We start from the raw sequence: 19,528 nt of genomic DNA on the forward strand, positions 1-19,528 counted from the left end.
TGTCTTGGATATTTCAGATTTTCTCTTTTGACGTTAATAATGTTATCTCCATCTGGCCTCCTGTCATTCAGTCTTGCGAGGCAAACTTTAACAGCCTCTCAGTTCATAGTGGGTCTTTCCATATCTAATCACTAACATTTCTACTTGGAATAAAATTCATTTTACCTTTTAACACATTTATTTGCTAATTGTGTAGGTGAAGGGGGCTGCAAATACAGCTATACTCTGAGTGGATCCATGTTACAGCTTTGCCTACTGTTTTGTTTTTTTTTTAAGATGTTCCTACAAACTGACTTTCCCAGTTGCCATGTACTTCAGAATACATTCTTAAAGCCCTTTTGTCCCTTCAATCGCATTACTTAGATTTATATTTCTTGCAACACACTCAGAGACCCATTTCCATATGGTGCACAGGTGCATTAAGCTCATTCTTACTCAGATGTTTTTTATTTCACTCGAGACCACCTACCTGGTTTCTTTTTAAGTCCTCTTCGTAACCTTGCAATAAACTTCTCTCTTTCAGGTTTTCCTTGGGAGACGCTCGCAGGCCGCTCCATGAGTCTGCCATCTTGGTGGAAGACATCGTCCACACTCAGCTGATAAATCTGGTAAGAACATAACCAATACAGCAGGCTCTGCTCTGAAACTCCTTGTAGAAGCATACAGCTTTCAAGATCCAGTGACCAAGAACAGATCGTTCTGGTTTTAGGACCAAATAAATGCAGAAATTGTGAGTGATGTTTTGCCCACAGTAATGTGGAGGAGCTACTGCTAGACTTACACATCAGTAGTGCACACCTCACTTATGGTTACATGTTGTATTTGTGTGAGAGCTGAAAATCCTCTGCCACTGGGCATGACGCTGATGCATTTCTTTTCTGTTAAAAATCTTAAACTCTTAAAAACGTTTCCAGTATCTGAAGAGCTCATTGGGAATTTTTCTCTTTTATTCCTTGTTGTGAATGCGTTATTATTTGCTTAATATTTCTGCTTAAATATTTTTGCTGTTCGGTGTTTTGATTTCTGTCAAAAATTATTTGGAAGTAGTAAATATTTTCCTTCATTGAAAGCCAATGAAAGTGTTGTATAAATAATCAGAAATTACTGAAAAAAGAAATTGTGGAAAAAAAGAGGTGGTTTTGAATATTGCAGAGGTGGTTCTAAAATCTGAACCTCACCATAGCTTTTATTTTAAAAACACTTTATGGATAGGTTAATGTTCATGTTTCACACAAGAGCATGAGTGTGCCATCTGGCATTGGGTACTGGAAGGTGTAGAAGGTTCAGTTACCTTGGGACACATAAAGTGTTGTGCTTCTCCTCATAGAATGGTTCTTCAGCTGCAGCCACCAGTATGTACATGTGTATGGAACTAGTAAATACAAATAATACTAAGGTATTGTAACTAGTGTTTATTTATGGCTATTCCTTTGATTAGCAAAAGCACTGGGCTGTGAGCTCCTAGATCTTCTTTATAGATCTCCTGCTTTTTAATGAGCCCCTTCAGCAATACAAAGGTTTTTCTGAATCTCGAGGTAGGTTTGGTAACAACAGTAACAAGTTGTATGGACTTTTATAAGCGGAGACAATTCAGAGTGGGGCAGACCACAGAGAAGTGATGATAACTGAGTCTCCCCTGCCCTCCTGCTGCCTGCAGGTGAGTGCTTTCCTTCAGCTTTGTACTCAACCCTGCAGACATTCCTGCATGGCACTGACCACGTCCGTGGCCCTTCCAGCCCTGGGTAGCGGTTCTGTGTTCATACCTCAAGCCCTTCATGTATCCCCTTCCCTGCATCACCCAGCACCTTGTGCTGTGGCTCCTTTGATTACTATGCTTCTCATTAGGCTCTGGAAGAGGGAACAACCTCTTCTCCTTCTCCACACGTTTCCCGCTGGTTAAACAGTGGGAAATATATGCTCCAGGCCATATATTTAGATTTTTTTGTTCTAGCTATAATAACTGTATAATAACTTGGATTATGAAGACTGATGGCTGTGGCTTCGCTCTTCCTTCAGCAATAATGTGGTGAAGCATCTGTGCTTTTGCTTTCCACCCAAGCTCAGCAGATCCTTATGGCAAAATGTGCTTTTTGTGAAAGTGCAACCTGTGGCCAAGTGGTCTTTGCACTTAAATCAACGCTGGGCATTTGTGTCAGGAGTCTGTGACCCCTGGAAAGCCCTGAGCGAGGTGTAGGAGCATGTAGGATTTCCTGACAGAAGGAAGAATGGGAACAGAGCGGCAGATAAACAGCTTTTCTAACCTTTCACCTCCGAGCCCAAGACAGCACTTTATTTCTGAGGAAGTGAAAGTATCTCTAATAGCTCATTGTTTTGACCTCTGACATTGGCATGCCGGAACTCTTCAATCATGGGCTTTTTTCATGCTCTGGGTTTCTGATAGGGATCTTTGCACATTCGACATCCTTTACAACTGCACGTCCTTGCTGGGATGTTAGTACATATTTGCAGTGCTCCACTTTAGAGATAGATGTTCATGTGGCTATATGCAGCACGAGAGGAAAACTAGTCTTGTAATTGGAACTGCCTGGAAATGTACTGCTTTCTACATGGATTTTGTCATACCATTCGTGTTAATGGACTACATAGTTCTCATTATGTAATTTAATGATTTCCTCTCAAAATTCATGGCTTTTTTTCTCACGTGTAAGGCTGAACTGTAGAAATTCCTTTTATGCCTGAAGTGGGACTGGCACATCACGCACATATTTCTTAGTAAACAGTTGTGAGAAGAGCGCATACTTGTTGATTAAGTCCAGATTTGAGCTTCTGAATTCAAAAATAAGCCAGCTTGATTACCTTTGATTGGTTGACTTCTGATATCTCTGAGGTTTATAGTTCCAGCTTCCTATTTTCAAATTTGATCTGAACTCCATTAAATCAGAGTCTGATTTGGACAGACTTATATGGTCACCATATCAACCCAATGTATACTTTATGAGGTCTGGCTGCTATAGCAAATGATTGCACTAACAAGTCAAATCCTTAAAAAACAGTCTTATTTTAATCTGCGTCACATTTTATGAGCAATCTTTTTATGTTTCAAACTATATGTAATAAGTTATACACTGCTTTATATTAAGTTAAATTGTGCTAGAACTATATAGCAACGTGTAGAAGGAAATGAGCATCTCCAGAGAATGATTCACATCATCCTAAAATTAGTTTCTGCATTCGATGAGATGAATCACCTCCTGAGGAATTTATCTCCCTAACTGTCTAGTAAAGGGACCCTGTGGTGGCTGTCTGGGCTTTGAGTATCAAGGAGATAGTGATAAACTTTGGGAGTTGGGTTGCATCTGATTTGTGTCAGTTAGAATGCTAAAAGGAGCTTGATTTTTTTTTTTTTTTTTAATTATGAAAGTGTTTTGCTACTTGCATATCAAGCGTTATAAAAAAATAAAAAGCTCTATTTTTTTCAAGCATGATTTATTAAAAGAGCACAAGAAATGTAAGTTTGTTTGAAATCAAGTTGATTGTTGACCAGTAGTATTTGTTCAATAACTGATCTGTATGTATTTAAATGCCTTAATATTAAACTGTATTCAATTATGTGAGCTAAGACTGGAATTCCAATCAAAGTTGGAATGACCCTTATGCGTCGGTAGAGGAAAGAGGTAGAAGAAAATGGCTGAAAAGAAAATTGTACCTGCATGAAAAATGTTCCATCAGAGAATTCAAAATGATGTTAATCAGCAGGGGACAAACTATTAAGGTACATTGAAAATGGAGCAAGGCTTCTTTGAGCTGCTTCTTCCATTATTGCCAGCACACACTGAACGTTCAGTAACAAAATTCAGTGTGGAGTCCATCAGTTCTCTTATTTTCAGGCACCTGCTTTAGCTCTGCAACAGAGGCAGGTATTTTGGTGCAAATTTCTCTGTCTAGATTAAAGTTAGGAAAGTGTAATTTGTATTTTCTTCGCACTAAGATTGCACATGGTTTTATCTTTTTGGTTTTGATCGAGTTGCTTTAAAAAAAAAATAAATTACAAGAATTCCTCATTAAGGATGTATTAGTATGGACTATGTGGAACAAGTGCCAGTGAAACCAGAAAACTGTGGACAGAACTGTTGGATGGAGCAGCTGGTGAGGGCAGCATGTATTTTTTTTCTTTCTTTTGATTTGTTTTTTAACTTATGGAGTCTGGAGTTGGGTGTTGCTTTGTGGAATCAGTGGTTGAATTTGCTGATCCTCATGGGTCCCTTCCAGTTCCCATGGGTTATTCTTCAGTTTAGTGAGAACTATTGGTGATGGGTGGATGGTTGGACTGGATGATCTTGAAGGTCTTTTCCAACCTTGGTGATTCTGTGATTCTGATTGCATCAGTTCTCTGCCTTTGTCTGTCATCATGTTGGAGACCAGCAGATGCCTTCCACTGGCATTTATCGTTGGCTGCATTTTCTACTTTCAAAGTTAATTGACTGTCTTTAGGCTTCTTTCACACCTGTGATTATTTTCATGCCCAAAAGCTGCACTCCATGAAAAGGCCTAGCAGGGTCACCTGCACAACCTGCTGGGGTCTGCACATTCCCCTCCTTGGAGGAGAACTCCTGCCTTGGGGCCATGGAGAAGCACTCATGGAATCACCAAGGTTGGAAAAGACCTCCAAGATCATCCAGTCCAACCGTCCTCCTCCCACCAATGTTTCCCACCAAAGCACGTCTGTTAGTACCACATCTCAGTGTTTCTGGATTACCTCCAGGGAAGGTTACCCCACCATCTCCCTGGCAGCCCATTCCAGCATCTGATCACTCTTTTAGAAAATAAATTTTTCCTGACATCCAGCCTGAATCTCCCCTGGCGCAACTTGAGGCTGAGTCATCAGGGCTGTAGGGGAGAGGCTGTGCAAACTGTCAGGTGCATATAGGTGGTCAGGAAGATACAGCAGTGCTGGAGCAGCCCGTCAGAAATGGGAGGTGTGTAGGACAAGCAGACAGGTTTCATGGTTTCAAGTTCCATGAGATACAGGTTTCAAAGCATCATCTCTTGTAATGATCTATTAGACTCTTAGGAAGGCCAGTCTGGTGGCCTTCTATGATGGAGTGACGGCTTTGGTGGATGGGGGAAAGGCAATGGATGGATCCCTGGATGAAACCCTGGACTTCTGCAAAGCCTTTGACAGGGTCCCTCACCACGTCCTTCTCTCTAAATTGGAGAGATATGGATATAAAGGATGGACTGTTCAATGGACTAGGAATTGGTTGGCTGGATGCAGCCAAAGGATTGCGATCAATGGTTCTGTGCCAGGGTGGACACAGAACATGGTAGTGGTAGTCCAGATACCTGCTTTCACAGAATTCAGGTTAGCACTACATCTGAATTTCAATTCTATCTGTTTTGTTTCTGAAACACTGGATAATGTCTGAGAAGGGCATGGGTTTGGTTTTCCCCACTGAAAGGCATTCTGACGGTAGCAAAGAGTTCAGCAAGGGGACACGAAAAATTGCACATATGTATACTAAAAATATAAATGTGCTCATAAACAGCCGAGATCAAAAGTCCCCAAGTACTGGTAAGTAACCTTATCTAGCTGTGAAAGACTGCCACAGCACATTGCAGCAGCCCTGGACTACTTCCTCGAAACGTTTTCTCCACTGGAATTCTTTGTAAACTGTGATAAGTCATCGCTGAGGCTGTCATGAATGACAGAATTCATGTTAATGGAGCTGTGGTTTACTCCCTGTCAGCTGAAGTGTGTCTGCTAGAAGATGGATTCTGATCTCTTCAATTGATGTCAAATGATTTAAGTCAAACCCACTCGGCTTTTTAGAATGTGATAGTAGCAACTTAAAGGAACTTCAATAGCACAAATCATGTTGAACACAGTATCTGGTTTTGTTGGTCGCTTTTTTTTCCCTCTATCACTTGCCTTTGTCTTCCTATGAAAGAACTTGATTTCATGTAACTTGTGCTGCTATGTAATAGATACTAACATTCCACACTTGCTTTCTTCTTGGTATGATTTAACATTCACACCACGGATCTTCATCTACAGACACTGCATACTGACATTTCTATTTTCTTTTGATTCATTACTGTTGGAAAATAATTAGCTTTTACACAGCCCATGCACTTGACTGAGAATCAGTCCTTTGATCTCACAGAACACAGGTTCACGGGTGAATAATCTGTGCTGGAGACTGAGATGTTTTAAGCCTACGTCAGTAATTCATGGATAGGATGCCTGCAGTGAGATGCAGAGATTCAGCAGTACCTCACGTCCCTAGAAGTAAGAAATATGGATTCCGTTGCTTTTTATTGTAAGGACTTTAATTATTGGGGAGTCATTTGGTACAGCAGTAAAAAGGAATGATGAAAATGCAGAGACAACTGTAAGGACAGGTTTATTGGTATGAAACGCCAAGTACTTCAGTATGAGTGCTGCGAATGTTCTGTTCTCAAAGGGCCAAACATTTTCTGCACAAGTGTGATGAGCTGGTTTTGCTTCCCAGCTTCATTCCTGCTGCTCTTAATCGTTTTATTGCAGTTGGAAAAGAAAGGAGGAGGAGGAGGGACAGCTCACTTTCACTTGCATGTCCAGAGAAAAAGACACTAGCAGTGGGGGAAAGAGCTAGGAAACATGGCATATTGAAGGAGAAACGCAGACAGATAGTTTTTGGTTCTTTCCACCCTACTCCTACAACCTTTACTAAAAACCAAATCCATCCCACTCGTCATTCATTCACAAACTGGGTTTTAATGCGTGCAGCCTCTACGCTGTTCTCACGTCGCACAGTTTCAGGTTTGTTTACTGCATTTTTGAATTGCTCCACTTGTAACCTTATCCACACAGTTGTAGGATTTCTGACATGCCTTTTACAAAAGAAAGAATTCCAACCAGCGTGTTCATTAACAGAAATTGCCCACTCGTATAAATAAGCAGTGTGAAACGCTGCTCGCTCTTGATCACAAAGTTATATGCAACTGTCACTTATGCCACCCCAGTAGGGAAAAAAGCCCTTGTTTTATGAGTCTGTTTAAAAACAGTAATAAAGTTTCCTGTGCAGGACATTAATTAGAGGGGTTATCAAAATAAGACAAACTAATATAGTTTGTGATTGTACGAAATAAAGGAAGTTGAGGGCACCACAGGGACCTAATGAATCACAGGATGGAAACAATCTTCTGGCTAACTAAACATTCAGACTTTGTACTGAGCGTAGGGTGTAAATACAGCTCAGCAAACCGGAACACGCGCCGTGTTTACATGAATGGGATGAAGGAGTTCACCAAAACCATCTGGGAAAAATCCTTCCGCCGATCGTTCTGCTCCTACCGTAGATTCAATTGAACGACATACGTACATTCGCAGCAAACACGTGGCACACCTGCCCTGGAAGGAATCAGAGTGGGAAACAAGTCTATCATACGATGGAATCCTCTGGTAGCACTTCTTCTGTGCAGTGGAAAAGAAAAGGTTCTTTCCCTCTTGTCAGTAGCTGCTGGTTGTAACACATGCATAAATGTGGTCATCATTTACATCGTGCTCTTGCCTTTCCAGTAGTGGTGGTTTTTCCCCTCATCCTGTTGTAAGTTACATCTTTGAATGCTGTTGGCCGTGGTCGTTGTTTTCAAGGCAGAAGATTTGTGTTTAAATTTCTTCAAAGATTTTCACGCAGCTCTAATAGAACAGCTTCTGTGGTCCTGAGTCTGCATTTGTGCCATGAGGTGAGAAAGCTGAATAGGCTCAATCTATCCACTGCCATCCTAGAGGTCACGTGCTGGAACTCTTGTACCAAGCACGCTCTGCAGCAGTGTGTTTTTCATTGGTGAAGGAAACCTTTGGTTTACAAGTGCCCACATCAGGCACAAGGCACAATTTTCTTTATTTCTCGTTAAAAAAGAAGAAGTTGTTCTCTTTCAGTGCTTCTTGATTGGTAAGCACTTGTTTTAGATTACTTGTCAGCATTTCATTTTTAATATATTAGTGTTAAGGAGATATTCTGCAGAAAATTCAAATTGGAAATGATGAGCTCCTGTTCATCATGACTTTCCATAAATAATTGCCTTTTCTTCCACAATAATGCATATGAAAAAATGTCTCCTGAGTGTTCTGCTTCAACAGTAAATGTTATTTGTTCACATTATTCAGACACATTTCTGAAGCACAGGATCTACTTTACTCTTCCTTTACCCTTCAAAAAGGCAGAGGTGCTACATGTGGGAATTTCCAGGCCAATTGGTAGAGGCCAAGCTTGGAGCTGAGCCACCAGGACAGTCAGTATAAGTTCAGCAGGCTATTTGGAACCAACCCACCAACCAACCAACCAACCCAAGATGACCCACTTTATCAGTGCAGCAAGAACTGCTCAGCCCCAGACGCTTTTGGGCAGAGGTCTTCTTTGTGCCTGAAGAGCAAATGTACAGCAAGAAGTAGTTCAGGACTCCCAGTCTGAGTTTATGCCCTCTCTATGCGTTCTCCTAGGATGTGGAAGCACTTCCTTGGTCAGTTGTTTTCTTTCCCACGGGTCTTTTGCAGTGTCAACATGTGCTGTGGGATGGAGCTCATAACATTAGGGCAGATCTTGATCTGTAGAGCAAAGCTAGGACTGAAATCATTAATCTAGCACTGCTCTCAGAATTATTTAAATTACGTTTCTACATACACTTTCAGGAAAACTAAGCTGATAATTGATTTAAGTAAGTAATATTTGTGTTCTAGCTTTAAGTTCATATTGTTGTACGAGGTGTTCTAAAGGTAGTTTCAACCATCTTTAAATAGCTCTTTTTATGACTGTGAGGTGTATTTTCTACAAAGCTGCCTGTCTAAAGCACATGATACACCTGTTCTGGACCTGTGTTGTAGTCATCTTGCCTAATTTGTTTCAGAGGATGGCATATGCATGGTAAATGAAAAAGTGAATTTCAGGGAGGAAAAAGATGGTTTCTTTTGAGCATTGGTATTATTATTAAGATATGGAGAATACCTCTGTTTTTCATTTGAGAGCTGGGAAGATCATTTGGGAAAGGCTAAGATAGTAATACCATGAACCCTACAGAAATAAAAAAGGAATCACAAAGCACAGAAGGAAATGAATGATGATGTCCACATAATTGTAGCCCCGTGTTCAGTAGTAAGAAAAAAAACAAAAACTGTGGAATGGATTGAATGGAAAAAGCAATGTGATCAATGGTTAAAGATTGTTTTGGTGCACATCTACAGTAAAGAGAATGAAGGTGGTGCAGGCAGTTCCAATCCTGGTGTTTCCCAATTTTCTCTATCACATTTTGGCTTGTTATTAAAGAACAGTCACATAGATGCAGGTCTGCATTTCTGCCCCAACGTGGATTCCTATTCAGGCTGTTGGACAAGAAGAATTGAATCTCTAGGAAGAATCACTCACAGGTTTTCAGAATCAATTGCATTCCTAAATGTACAGGCACTCAATTACTTTGATGCTAGAGCTTTTAGGAATAATCTGATAAGCCGATCCCAGGCTGTTTCCAAAATACATCCTCCAATTTATCTTTATATATAGTATTATGAATATAGTCTAGATTGATTGCTGTCATAATCTTGGATGAGTCGAGATATTCCATGTGAGATGCTCTGTGTCTGGGCTGGATCAGTTCTTTATTCTGATGTCCCTGGTGGCAGTGCCTAAAAAATACCTCAAATCATTTGACTGTTTCAAGATCGGAACGAAGGAACAATTTTTCTGTCCATTCCAAATTTCAGAGGTCAAATGGAAAATGAATATTCAGGGTTCTTTCTTACTTTTTCTTGTTTCTATGGTAAAAAAGAATATTAAATGAGCACTGTAAAGTAAGCATTGTAAAATCCATACAAAGACCCACCTCATCTTGTAGTCTGGTTTGTTAGACATGGTGAAAAGTAGAAAGTGGAAGTTATCAGTGGTGTGAGTAACGTGTGTTTGATGAGGAAGATGGGCATCAACTTTAAAAAGCATCTGTGTATCTTTGAAATCAGCTCCGGAGTCAAATGAGCAGTGGGGTTTTATCACTGTTTGTACCATCTTTTTTTATTTCACATATTTATCCAAATACATAAGCTGTTGGTGATTGGTGGATGCTGACATTCCTTCTGCTTTTTCTTGGAGATGCTGAGTGGATTCATCTGAACAGAGACAAAAATGGTTTATCTGCACATAACACCATCTTTAGAAATTAACTTCTGTGTTATAGGAGAGGGTGGTGAGGCACTGGCACAGGTTGCCCAAGGAGGCTGTGATGCCCCATCCCTGCAGGCATTCAAGGCTAGGCTGGATGTGGCTCTGGGCAGCCTGGGCTGCTGGTTGGCGACCTGCACACAGCAGGGGGTTGGGACTGGAGGAGCTGTGGGCCTTTGCAACCCAGGCCATTCTAGGATTCTGGGATTCCAGGAGGCAGATGAGTGCATCTCCAATGTGACTCTTCCTCTCCCAAGGTAGCTCTGCCATTCTGCCATCCATGTAAAATCTGGATGCCGTAAGTGACTTTTATGACTCTTATCACCTTTATGACCTTAAACTCTGGCTGTGTTCTTTGTTCTTCATTGACTCTGTCCAGCAGAACTTAAAGTTGTGAATGGCATGAACTGATTTATGGGTATCTGTGGGAAAGAAAAGAGAGTACCATTAAATTCTGCACGGTCTCTGGGTGTCTCATAAAACTTAAAGGTCATCTCAGAGTGTTTAACAGAGCAAATTCATTGTAGCTTTTAGATCACCCTGTCTAATTTCAAGCAAACCTGATAGTTTCAGAATAACTTTTTGGGGGAGATTGGCTTGTTAACAGTGTAGTGCAGTTACAAGAAAATGTGGTCACAGCTGGTTCTGGTTTCTTAGCTAATCCACCTGATTGGAAACAACAGGTTTTTGATATTTTTCCATTTCTTACACTGACACCTAGTGTTCAGAGCTCTTGAGTTTTCTAATAGTGCACTTTGTTATTAATAGATAACTGCCAATACTGAAGTTCAACACCACTGTGGAAAATGGACATTTCTGTTGTTCTTAAAAAGAAAATAACTGATGTCAAAGGTGTTACTATGAAAAAAAGGAAAAATTGCTTTGAAAAATACAAATAGTTCCCCATTCTTGGAAAAACTTGGCAGCAGCTATTTTACTTCTTGAAGTGCTGCAGAATTTATTTGTGTAATGTTAAAGGACTTTCTTTCTGGCAAATGGAACTCCTTTATGTCTGTGTCACTGACCAACAAAAACAGTGATAACAGCAGAAACCCTTGGATCAGTATTTATTGAATTGTGGGGGATAGCAAATGCTTTTTATTTCTGTCTTCTTTTATCTTCAAGCCACGATAGGAGTGTTGATGGCAGCACAGTCCTTGAGTGGACAGAGATTAAATTATACACAAAACCCACACAAACAATCTTGTCTTATCTCAGATTTGCAAATAACTGCAGTAATCAAAGCATGGGTTGAGACCAATCCTGATGAAGACAACATCAGACAGAGTCAAACTGATGCTTTAGCTCTCGTACCAATGATGTTACTGAAGATCTTTCATCATGTAAGATAGTTGGTTAGGATGGTGTGTAGCTGCATCTAAAAGCATAGATGAATGTTAACGTTTTATTAATGGCTTCTACATAAAAATGAAAAATAATCAGGCGGAGAAAACATACTGCAAAATTACCCTTAATCCTTGATTTTAACTGTTTGTTTTTTCCCCATGACTCTTCTTGCAAGTGAACCCCAAAGCCATCTTTCTGCACCGAGTCCTATGTGTTTTAAGCGTCCTTCCTTACATCTCAGCCTTGCCTTGCTCAGAAAGCAGGCAGCAGTGGCAGTGCTCTGAACACTCGCCCAGCCAATGGTCTCCTTTTGAGGAAACTCAGTTCTCTCCCAGTTTCCAAGTGGATCTGAAAGTGGCCATAAGAACATTCTCTTTATATAAACTTTGGTGAGCTTCATTAACCAGACTCCACTCTTCAATTCTGCTGTTTCAGTTTTCCCTCCAGAGATCTCATCTTCCTTCCGACCCATCAACTATGTAATCTTTAGATTCTTGTCCTATTAACACTGAAAGTTAAGAAAAAATAACTGGTGTTTTGCATGAGGTGAAGGAGTAAGTGGCTTGATCCCAGGAAAGCTTAAAGGAAGTAATGTGAGAAAAAAATTTGGAAGCTTTGCATCAGTTTATATAGGAATGATCTTCTCAACATGATCTTCTCTTTGCAGTCATTCTTGTTCCTCTCAATTATTTTCATTGCTGCTTTTAAATACAGTGTACTCCATGCAGTAGTCTCTGTGGTGTACATAAGTGTTCTCATGCTCAAATTGCTGTTTTCATGCACTCTTCCTTTAAATTTCAGTATGCAATCTCATGAGTCAGACTGCTCATTTTCTTGTATGTTTGGTACAGGGTTTGTTCTTTGTGTGCAAATGGTGTATTAGAAAGTATGCATCCCTGGAGGTGTTCAAGGCCAGGTTGGATGGGGCACTGGGCAGCCTGGTTTAGTATTAGATACGGAGTTTGGTGGCCCTGCCTGCAGCAGGGGGATTCATGATCTTTGAGGTCCCTTCCAATCCAAGCCATTCTGTGAGTCTATGATTCTATGCTGCAGAGTTGGCTGTCAGTAATTCACATGCATGTGAACCACTCAGAGTGTGATATCAGAGAAATAAATCAGTCGACCAAGAGTACTTAAAGCACAGCATTTATTTGGCTTTTGTCACGCATTTAATTTCAGGATGAGGTGAGTTGGGAATGGTGATTTCTCTCTAGAGACTAGAAAAGATGCTTTTAGCATCTCAGACGTAGGCATCCGTGATCAGCCAGGTAGCTCAGGGTGCGAGACAGGAGTCCCCTTTTACAGATGGCCCTCTGTGACAAAACTCACGATGCATTCCAAAACACAGGAAGATAACTGAAAAATCTCTGTTGTATTAGAGAGAGGATAACAGTGTCAAAAGCAGTGGAAAACTCAGAGAAAATAAAGACATAGTGAAAGCCCAGATCTCCGTCCAGGAAGAGGCACATAGTGTCCCATTATGAATAGTTTCAGGGGAGGGGATTTATGAAAAGTCAGGTTGGAGCTGATCCAAGACAGAGTTAAAAAGAAGGGAAGTCTGTGTGTTAGCTGAAAACTGCATGTTCTACGTTTTTTTGCAGATGAAGAGAGAGAAACAAATGGGAAAAGATTTGGAGAGACAGGTTCCAGTGAGATATGGGCTCTTTTAAAGAAAGCATAGACTGAGGACATCTGTACACTGTGAGCAAAAATGCCAGAGAGCAATGAAAAATGGAAAACTAAGTAGGCAGCGTATGATGTATGTACTGTGGTGGGTCAGAGTTGGGAAAAAGGCCAGGATTTATGACAAGAAAAGGTGTTCAGGAAGGAAAACTAAGTGCAACTGTGTGGGAATGCATATATTATCTGTTGTAGCAGAAAAAAGGAAGGAGCTGAAAGAGCAAGCACAATTGCAAATAAGCAGTTGGAAGGCTGAGGTTCATCAGAGAGAATCCCAATAGGAAGTGGGATTAAGATGGAAACAGATTTGTTGTGGATGGAGACTGGAAGAAGATCCCATGACCTCCTCTCAATGGCGAGAGAATGGGAATGCGTCGTGAAAGATAGGTTTGAAAGAGAAACCAGCATTGGTGCACTGGAGCTTTCTGAGTGGTTTGGAGAATCAGTTTGGGAAGCAGGTTTGCATAGTGTTAGGTACTGATGACAGGAAGGCGGTCAAGAAATGGAGTGATAATTAGCAGACAAGTTATTCCCAAATTGAGTCTCCAATAAGGCCGGATAAAGGAGGTGCATAATGATGAATCAGGTGGAACAGTGCCATTGGTGTGACCATGAAGGAGAGCGAACAAGTAAGAAGAAAAGGAGAGACAGTTTCTACATCCCAGTCAGGAATTCATGGGAACTTGGAAAGGCTGTGACAAATGTTTCATCTGTGTGCATCATCATACGCATGCAAATCTGAATGCGTGCATCTTTGCACTCTCACCTACGTGCAAACATTTGTACCTGTATATATTGTTTACATGTACTGAATGGAATTAGTAGTGAGTACTTACACAGTGACACACAGACTAATGGGAATATATGAAATAAAATGCACTCATAAGTTACTACTTCTAGCAGCCATTCTTACAATGCTCAGTAACTACATTTTTCATAATCTCTAATTTTTATATACGTTTTCACATTGCTTGCCCTTTTCACCTTACATTCTGCTATCATAATTCCAGATCAGTAAGAAGAAGCCAGATTGCTCTTCTGATGCGAATCTGAAGTACAAAGAGAACTAAGTGGATTTTCCCAGCGTCACGAAATAAATAAATGGCAGAGCTGAAAAAAGTTGACTAGTTGTAGCTGAGAGGGAAGCTGTGCAGTTATTTGTATTGATGGTCTACGTCTCAGCCAATTGGGTTTTTATTTGACAATCCAAAGGTGTAATAACTTTTATTGTAAGAGGAAGAAAAATACACCAAGGCTAATAAATAATGGAGGACCTACGAGGGATATGCATAAATGCGTATCCTGTTCCTATGTATATACAAGCTTAATTATGTCTCTTTTAATTTTGCTGTTTGATTCAGTGGGATTGTCAGGTAATCATCCTTCTGAAATAACAGAAGGGGATACAATTTCGAATAACTTTGTTAATCTCTTCTGGCTGTTAAAAGAAAAGATTTATTGGTATCAAATTTTATTGCATTCTTAGAATTTCCGAATTGATTGGCTGCTGGTTTAGCTTACTTGTCTCTTCCAGTTAGAAACCCAAACACAACAGAAGAAAGACATCACATTGAAGCTGACGTGCAACAAGTGAGTGAAAGTTCACTTGGCTTTTTCTCTCAGCACCAGGTGCAAAAGTTGGCTAAAAGTGCTGTGGCAGGCAGTTATTTTAAAGCAGTTTCTGGTTTAGTGTTTTATCAAGCCCAGGAGTAAAATATTCTGCAACTACTGCAGTTTCACAAAGCTACTTTTTAAGGTAGAACTCTGAATTGTTTAACTAATTAAAATGGCCCAGTAAAAACACTAATCATACCAAAACCATTAATGAGAGAGTTTGTGGGCTTTATGGAGGGCAATATAAAGCATTTTAAAGGTGTGTCTCATTTTTTGGTTTAATAAGCAGTAAATTTGCATTCTCCATATCTAGCAGAGGTTCTTATAGTTTTGAGATGTATCTGATTTTCTGCATTCCCTCGTATGAATGATGAAGAATTGTAGTTGTTTTTGAGGAAAAGAAGAAAACCCAACGGTGTCCTGATGATTGGTGTGCCGCAGTTGGGGAGATGTTTTGCCAAATAGCTGCTGTGTACATCTCTGCATCATACTTCACAGCAGTTGTACTCTATGCTGCAGTTTTCTCGGAGTGGTAAAGTGGTGGCTCAACGATGACATAAACTCCAGAAGTGTAGAGTTCAAGTGGTTTGCATGTGGGATTGCCAAATAACACGGTTTTGGTTTGTTTTCATTTTATTACGCCAGTTCTCCTCCCCAGATGTCTTGGATTTCTGTGCCCCTTCCCTTCGCCTTTGATTCTTGCTCCTTGTAACTAATGATTTTTATTAGTCATCCTGCTAATGCTCAGCTCTTTTACTCAGCACCTGTTGTCTTCAAAGCACTTTTGAAGTAATAACTGATTAATCCTCCTGCTAGTCCTGAAAGAATTTCACTCTCCTTTCTCTTCGCACATGAAAAGTGAGCTAAATGACTTGCCTGAAATTGTCCAGTGGATTTGACACCTGTCTTAGGACTTAATCTGCCTAGTCTGTGTCCGCGCTACCCTGGCTGATCTTATCTCTCTTGCCTCTCTACACATTGAGTTTGTAGCATCCCAGTCATAAGTGGAACATTTCATAGAATCATGGAATGCCATGTGTTGCAAAGGCCCACAGCGCTCCTCCAGTCCCAACCCCTGCTGTGTGCAGGTCGCCAACCAGCAGCCCAGGCTGCCCAGAGCCACATCCAGCCTGGCCTTGAATGCCTGCAGGGATGGGGCATCCACAGCCTCCTTGGGCAACCTGTGCCAGTGCCTCACCACCCTCTGGCTCAAAAACTTCCTCCTCATATCCAACCTAAACCTCCCCTGTCTCACTTTAAAACCATTCCCCTTGTCCCATCACCACCCACCCTCACAAACAGTCGTTCCCCTCCTGTTTGTACGCTCCCTTCAAGAACTGGAAGGCCACAACGAGGTCACCCCACAGCCTTCCATTTCCTTTTGGTTAATAAGACATCCCGATTACTTTAGAATCTCAATCCTGAACTTTGCCAATGAAGCATGCTGGAAGGATGCCAAGAGACGTCTGCCTTTGGTCCTAACCTATTGTTGGTCTTTGTACATGAAGGCTGTGAAATATTTGTAGCTGTGCACTTAAGGACACAGATGCATATACACAGACATAGGTACAACTTTTTGTTGAATCGAGTCCCCTGATTGGAGGAATTACAGATAAGTGCTTACTAAAGCCTTGATGTAGGCTACCAGCAAGTGCTCTGAAATGCTCATGGATAGGATTCTTGTTCAAATCACAGAATCGTATCATGGCTCGTGTTGGAAGGGGCCTTAAAGACCATGCAGTCCTACCCCCTACCATGGGCTGCGTGCCTCAGCTCAGGCTGCCCAGGGCCCATCCGTGCCTCTGAATGCCTCTAGGGATGGGGCACCACAGCACTGGGCAGAGCCAGCGCCTCACCACCCTCCGTTGGGCAGACATCCTTCATTCAACCTGTATTTCCCCTCTTTTTAATTTGAAACCATTCCCCCTTGTCCTATCACCCTCAGACCATGTAAAAAGTCACTCCCTCTCCTCCTGATGAGCTCCTCATTACTGGAAGGCCGCAGCCTTCCCTTCTCCAAGCTGAACAAACTCAGGCAATACTCCTACTATGAAATTGATATGGGAAAGATGATGCTGTTAAATCTAGTGCTGTGAGTTCTGGAAGTATTACTTCTTTTTTTTTCTTTCCCTTTCCTTTTCTTATGGGCCTGTAGCAAGAAATCTGCCCAATCTCTCTAGTGAGGCAGTGCTCTTGCTTCTGTAATAAGTGCTCAGATATTTGCCTTTTTTTTGGCCTGTCCATCTCAAAGCTATTTCATTCTGGAAACAGAATGAAGTAAGTGTTCTCTAATATGTCATAAATCATAGTTAAAACTGGAAATCCAGTCTGACACTGTGGTCTCGATTTGTGCAGTTTGCCTACCATTTTTATTTCTGCAAGGCAGTGTATGTATTTGAAGGCTGGAGTTTCAGCCAGGAGTTTGAGTCTTAACTGTGAGTTTCCTTCCTTTAACAGGTTGAAAGCAAGCCTTTCAGATTGCTTCAGTATAGATTTTAGTATTCCTTTGTGTTCATTTTGGTCCCTTTCCAATGTTTAGGCATGTATTGAAACTCCCTCAAAACTCTGTGAATGGGAGCAGTTACAATAGGAGGTGGTGTCATTTCTATCTTACTGACTTCAGACGTGATTCCAGTGATGCCTGATACTGAACTCAGTCAAACTCTGCAAGCTTTAAATTCAGAGTCTTGCACAAACAGCACAGGATTTATGTCCTGCTCCAAGGTCCCCGTGCTTTACTGTCTAGGTAGAAAAAAAGAGAAGTCAATCTCCTGAAAAATGTAGAGGTTAGGACATTTACTTTGCTTTTTCATCTGAACAAAACAGTAAGCGTTTCTTTTCTTGTGTGAAAATCTACTGAAATGAGAACAAACCTGATCTAGCAATAAGCCTTGTGTGCAGGGCAATTCTGTTGGAAAGACCAAGATTCAGACCTCTGCTCATTGGAAGAAATGAACCCCAAAACTGCATCCCCTAAATGCTGAGTGCCGTAAGATAAAACTGCTGAATAACTCTTCGGATGTCTTGTCTCCTATGAAGACAGGCTGAGGGAGTTGGGTTTGCTTAGCTTCCATGTCCTGAGAGCATGATCTTTAAAGACCCCCTTCAACACAAACCCTTCTATGGTTCTGTGATTATTTCTCTCTCAGATCTTAACCATGGACCTCTGAAGTATTGCCCAGTGCCTATATTCAAACTTATTTGTTTCAATAAATAGGGTTTTTCCAATGGAAAAATATTTTCTTTAAACGTATCAACCAGTGCTAGTGATTGAAAAATTCATATATTTCACAATTGTAATAAAAATTGGGTGTAATAAAAATAGTTCTTGGCAGTCTCTGAAAAAGCCATTTTAGATTAAGACTAAGGCTAAGAAATTTAAACACAAGGGGAAAAAAAAAACAACACCTGTTTTGGTGGCAAATGGGTATGGGGTATTCCTTGTTCTTAACTGGTAGCATCAATTCCTGTAGACCTCGTACACATACAGGTAAGAGATATTATATGTTAAGTGGGATTTCTGTATCATATCCTTCATTATCAGATTAACCCATCATAGAATCACAGAATGCCTTGGGTTGGAAGGGACCTCAAGGATCACAAAGCTCCAACCCCCTGTGCCATGCAGGGCCACCAACCTCCCCATTTCACAGCAGCCCAGGCTGCCCAGGGCCCCATCCAACCTGGCCTTGAACACCCGCAGGGATGGACGGGGCATCACAGCCTCTCTGGGCAGCTGTTCCAGCACCTCACCACTCTCATAGCACAGAATCAGATTGGTTTGGTTTTGTTTCTGAAGATGTTAGGCCCGTCAGCACTTACACAGACAATATTGGACAGCAGTTGTAGCTATGGAGCAGTTGTAACACAAAACTTCCATCTCGTGTTCAGAGAGAGATGGAGTGCTGTTATGCAGTTGTGTGCAGTGCATTTCATTACTGTTGGAGACAGCAGGAGGCTATTTTGTGGAAATGTTTCTGTCACTGTCAGCAGAAACATGCCCGTCTGCTTGAAAAATAGCCCACGTCTTGCCAGTTCCCTGCTTCTAAGCAGTTGCAGTGGCTGTTCATCTTAACCTGTCACAACTCCTTTCAAATCTAAATTTTTATTAATCTTCCAAATGCTTAAGTAATGTATGTGTGGGAGACACAGCTATTCTTATGCAAGAGCTGCTGCTGTTCTCAGATGCAGGAAAATGTTTTATTAGTATTAATTAGTACTTCGTGGTTAGGTGTGCAGGAGCAGGTAACTGCAAAGAGATGTGAACCCTGTAAGGCAGGCCTGAGTTACATCAAGTGCACTGAATGTCCATTTTCTGTCTTTTCTATCTGTTTTTCTGACTGTAGACTGGCAACCACATACATTCAAAAAAGGATCTCTTCTGTATTTATTGTAGGCATCCGTGTCTTCTTACAGAAATCCTGAACACGTCTGTTCTTACTGTGTTCAGGACCCTTTCTGGAAAGTTCTAGCTGCCTAATGGAAAATGTAGTTTCTCTCAGCCGTTTCTCCTTCTCTGAATTCATATATCTGTGTCAGAGGCTTTTCCTGTGACCCAGATTTGTTTTTCCTTTCCAAGCTTAGGCTGATGATTGCAACCTGAGTTTGTTGGATGGGCTGTTAGAAGTGTGTTTGGAGCAAAATACTTTGTGCCCTGCTTGGCAAGAGAAGTGTTCATGATTTCCTAATGCAGACGGAAAGGTAGGATCCAAGTCTGAATTCAGACTGTATGTATG

At 41.1% G+C, this 19,528-nt stretch overlaps 1 protein-coding gene across 4 annotated transcripts in view; it reads left to right on the forward strand.

Annotated features, from left to right (window-relative positions):
* SUPT3H (SPT3 homolog, SAGA and STAGA complex component) overlaps positions 1–19,528 on the forward strand; it is a 271,671-nt gene that overhangs the window by 134,337 nt on the left and 117,806 nt on the right. For all 4 annotated transcript variants that reach the window (XM_048935370.1, XM_048935369.1, XM_048935371.1 and 1 more), the window contains one exon: positions 524–608. In XM_048935370.1, the coding sequence (XP_048791327.1) occupies positions 524–608 (85 nt within the window). The remainder of the gene's footprint in view (positions 1–523; positions 609–19,528) is intronic.

This window comes from Lagopus muta, chromosome 2, assembly GCF_023343835.1.
Source record: "Lagopus muta isolate bLagMut1 chromosome 2, bLagMut1 primary, whole genome shotgun sequence".
Classification (NCBI taxonomy): domain Eukaryota; kingdom Metazoa; phylum Chordata; class Aves; order Galliformes; family Phasianidae; genus Lagopus; species Lagopus muta.